Source organism: Eimeria tenella, genomic scaffold (assembly GCF_000499545.2).
Source record: "Eimeria tenella Houghton genomic scaffold, Eth_scaff1952, whole genome shotgun sequence".
NCBI lineage: Eukaryota > Apicomplexa > Conoidasida > Eucoccidiorida > Eimeriidae > Eimeria > Eimeria tenella.
Window position 1 is genome coordinate 1,572 of NW_013541794.1, and position 1,052 is coordinate 2,623.

Sequence of the window (1,052 nt, forward strand, 5' to 3'; positions counted from 1 at the left end):
CAGCAGCAGCAGCAAGAGCAGTAGCAGCAGCAACAGCAGCAGCAGCAACTGCTGCTGCTGCTGCACCTGTTGGACCGCTGGCAGCTGCAGCAGCTTTTGCTTCGCCAAGTCTTGAGGTGCCGCCAACGATGGTCCCATTAATGCTGCAGGCGCAGCAGCAGCAGCAAAAGAACCAGCAGCAGCAGCAAATCCAGCACCTGCATGCTCAGGAAAAGAGGGAGCATCAGGGGCAGCAGCAAGACTACCACCAGCAGCAGCAAGAATACCAGCAGGAGCTGCGCGAGCAGCAGCAGCAGCAGCTGCAGCAGCAACAACAGCAACAGCAGCAACAGCAGAAGCAGCAGCAGCAGCAACACAGGGCAGAGATGTCGCCGCGCACCTCCCAAGCTTTGGCTGAACGTCCTGAGAGCAAGGGGGTCCTAGAAGGACCCACACAGCCTAAGGAGCAGCAGCAGCAGCAACTGCAGCAGCAGCAGCAGCTTCAGCCCGAGCAGCAGAAGCTGGAGCAGCAGCAAGAGCAGCATGAGGGAGATGAGGAACAGCAGGAACGCCCTCAAAAATGGCAGCAGCAGCCTCAAGAGCAGCAGCAGCTGCAGCTGCAGCTGTACAAAGAGCAGCAGGATCCGAAGGACGCTTGCATGCAGCAGCTGCAGGTGTTTAAGCAGCAGCCGGATCAGCCCGAAGTGCAGCAGCAGCAGCAGCAGCAGCAGCAAGGCGAGGAGCAGCAGCAAGGAGAGAAGCGGCAGGCGGGCGTGGGGGAAAGCACACATAGCGGCGGCGCCATTGCTGAGGTTACAGTAGAGCTTGCTGCTGCCCCTGCTGCTGCTGCCTGTGCTGCTGCAGCCTCTGCTGCTGCAGCCCGTGCTGCTGCAGCCTCTGCTGCTGCTGCCTCTGCTGCAGTTCCGCCCACTGTCGCTGCGATTGGCTCAGCTCCATCGTCAGATGCTGCTGCTGCTGCTGCTGCTGCAACTTCGACTCCAGCAGCAGCAGCAGCGGAACAAGCAGCAGCAGCCTCTGCTGCTGTTTCAGCCCATGGTGCTGCTGCGGCTGTA

The 1,052-nt window shown here is 60.8% G+C and overlaps 1 protein-coding gene across 1 annotated transcript in view; it reads left to right on the forward strand.

Annotated features, from left to right (window-relative positions):
- Nucleotides 1–128: 128 nt before the first annotated feature.
- The window catches only part of ETH_00040285 (uncharacterized protein), a gene marked incomplete at both ends in the record, with an annotated part of 2,256 nt that continues 1,332 nt past the window's right edge, over nt 129–1,052 (forward strand). Inside the window, one exon of the mRNA XM_013374131.1 lies at nt 129–1,035. Coding sequence (XP_013229585.1) covers nt 129–1,035 — 907 coding nt within the window. The remainder of the gene's footprint in view (nt 1,036–1,052) is intronic.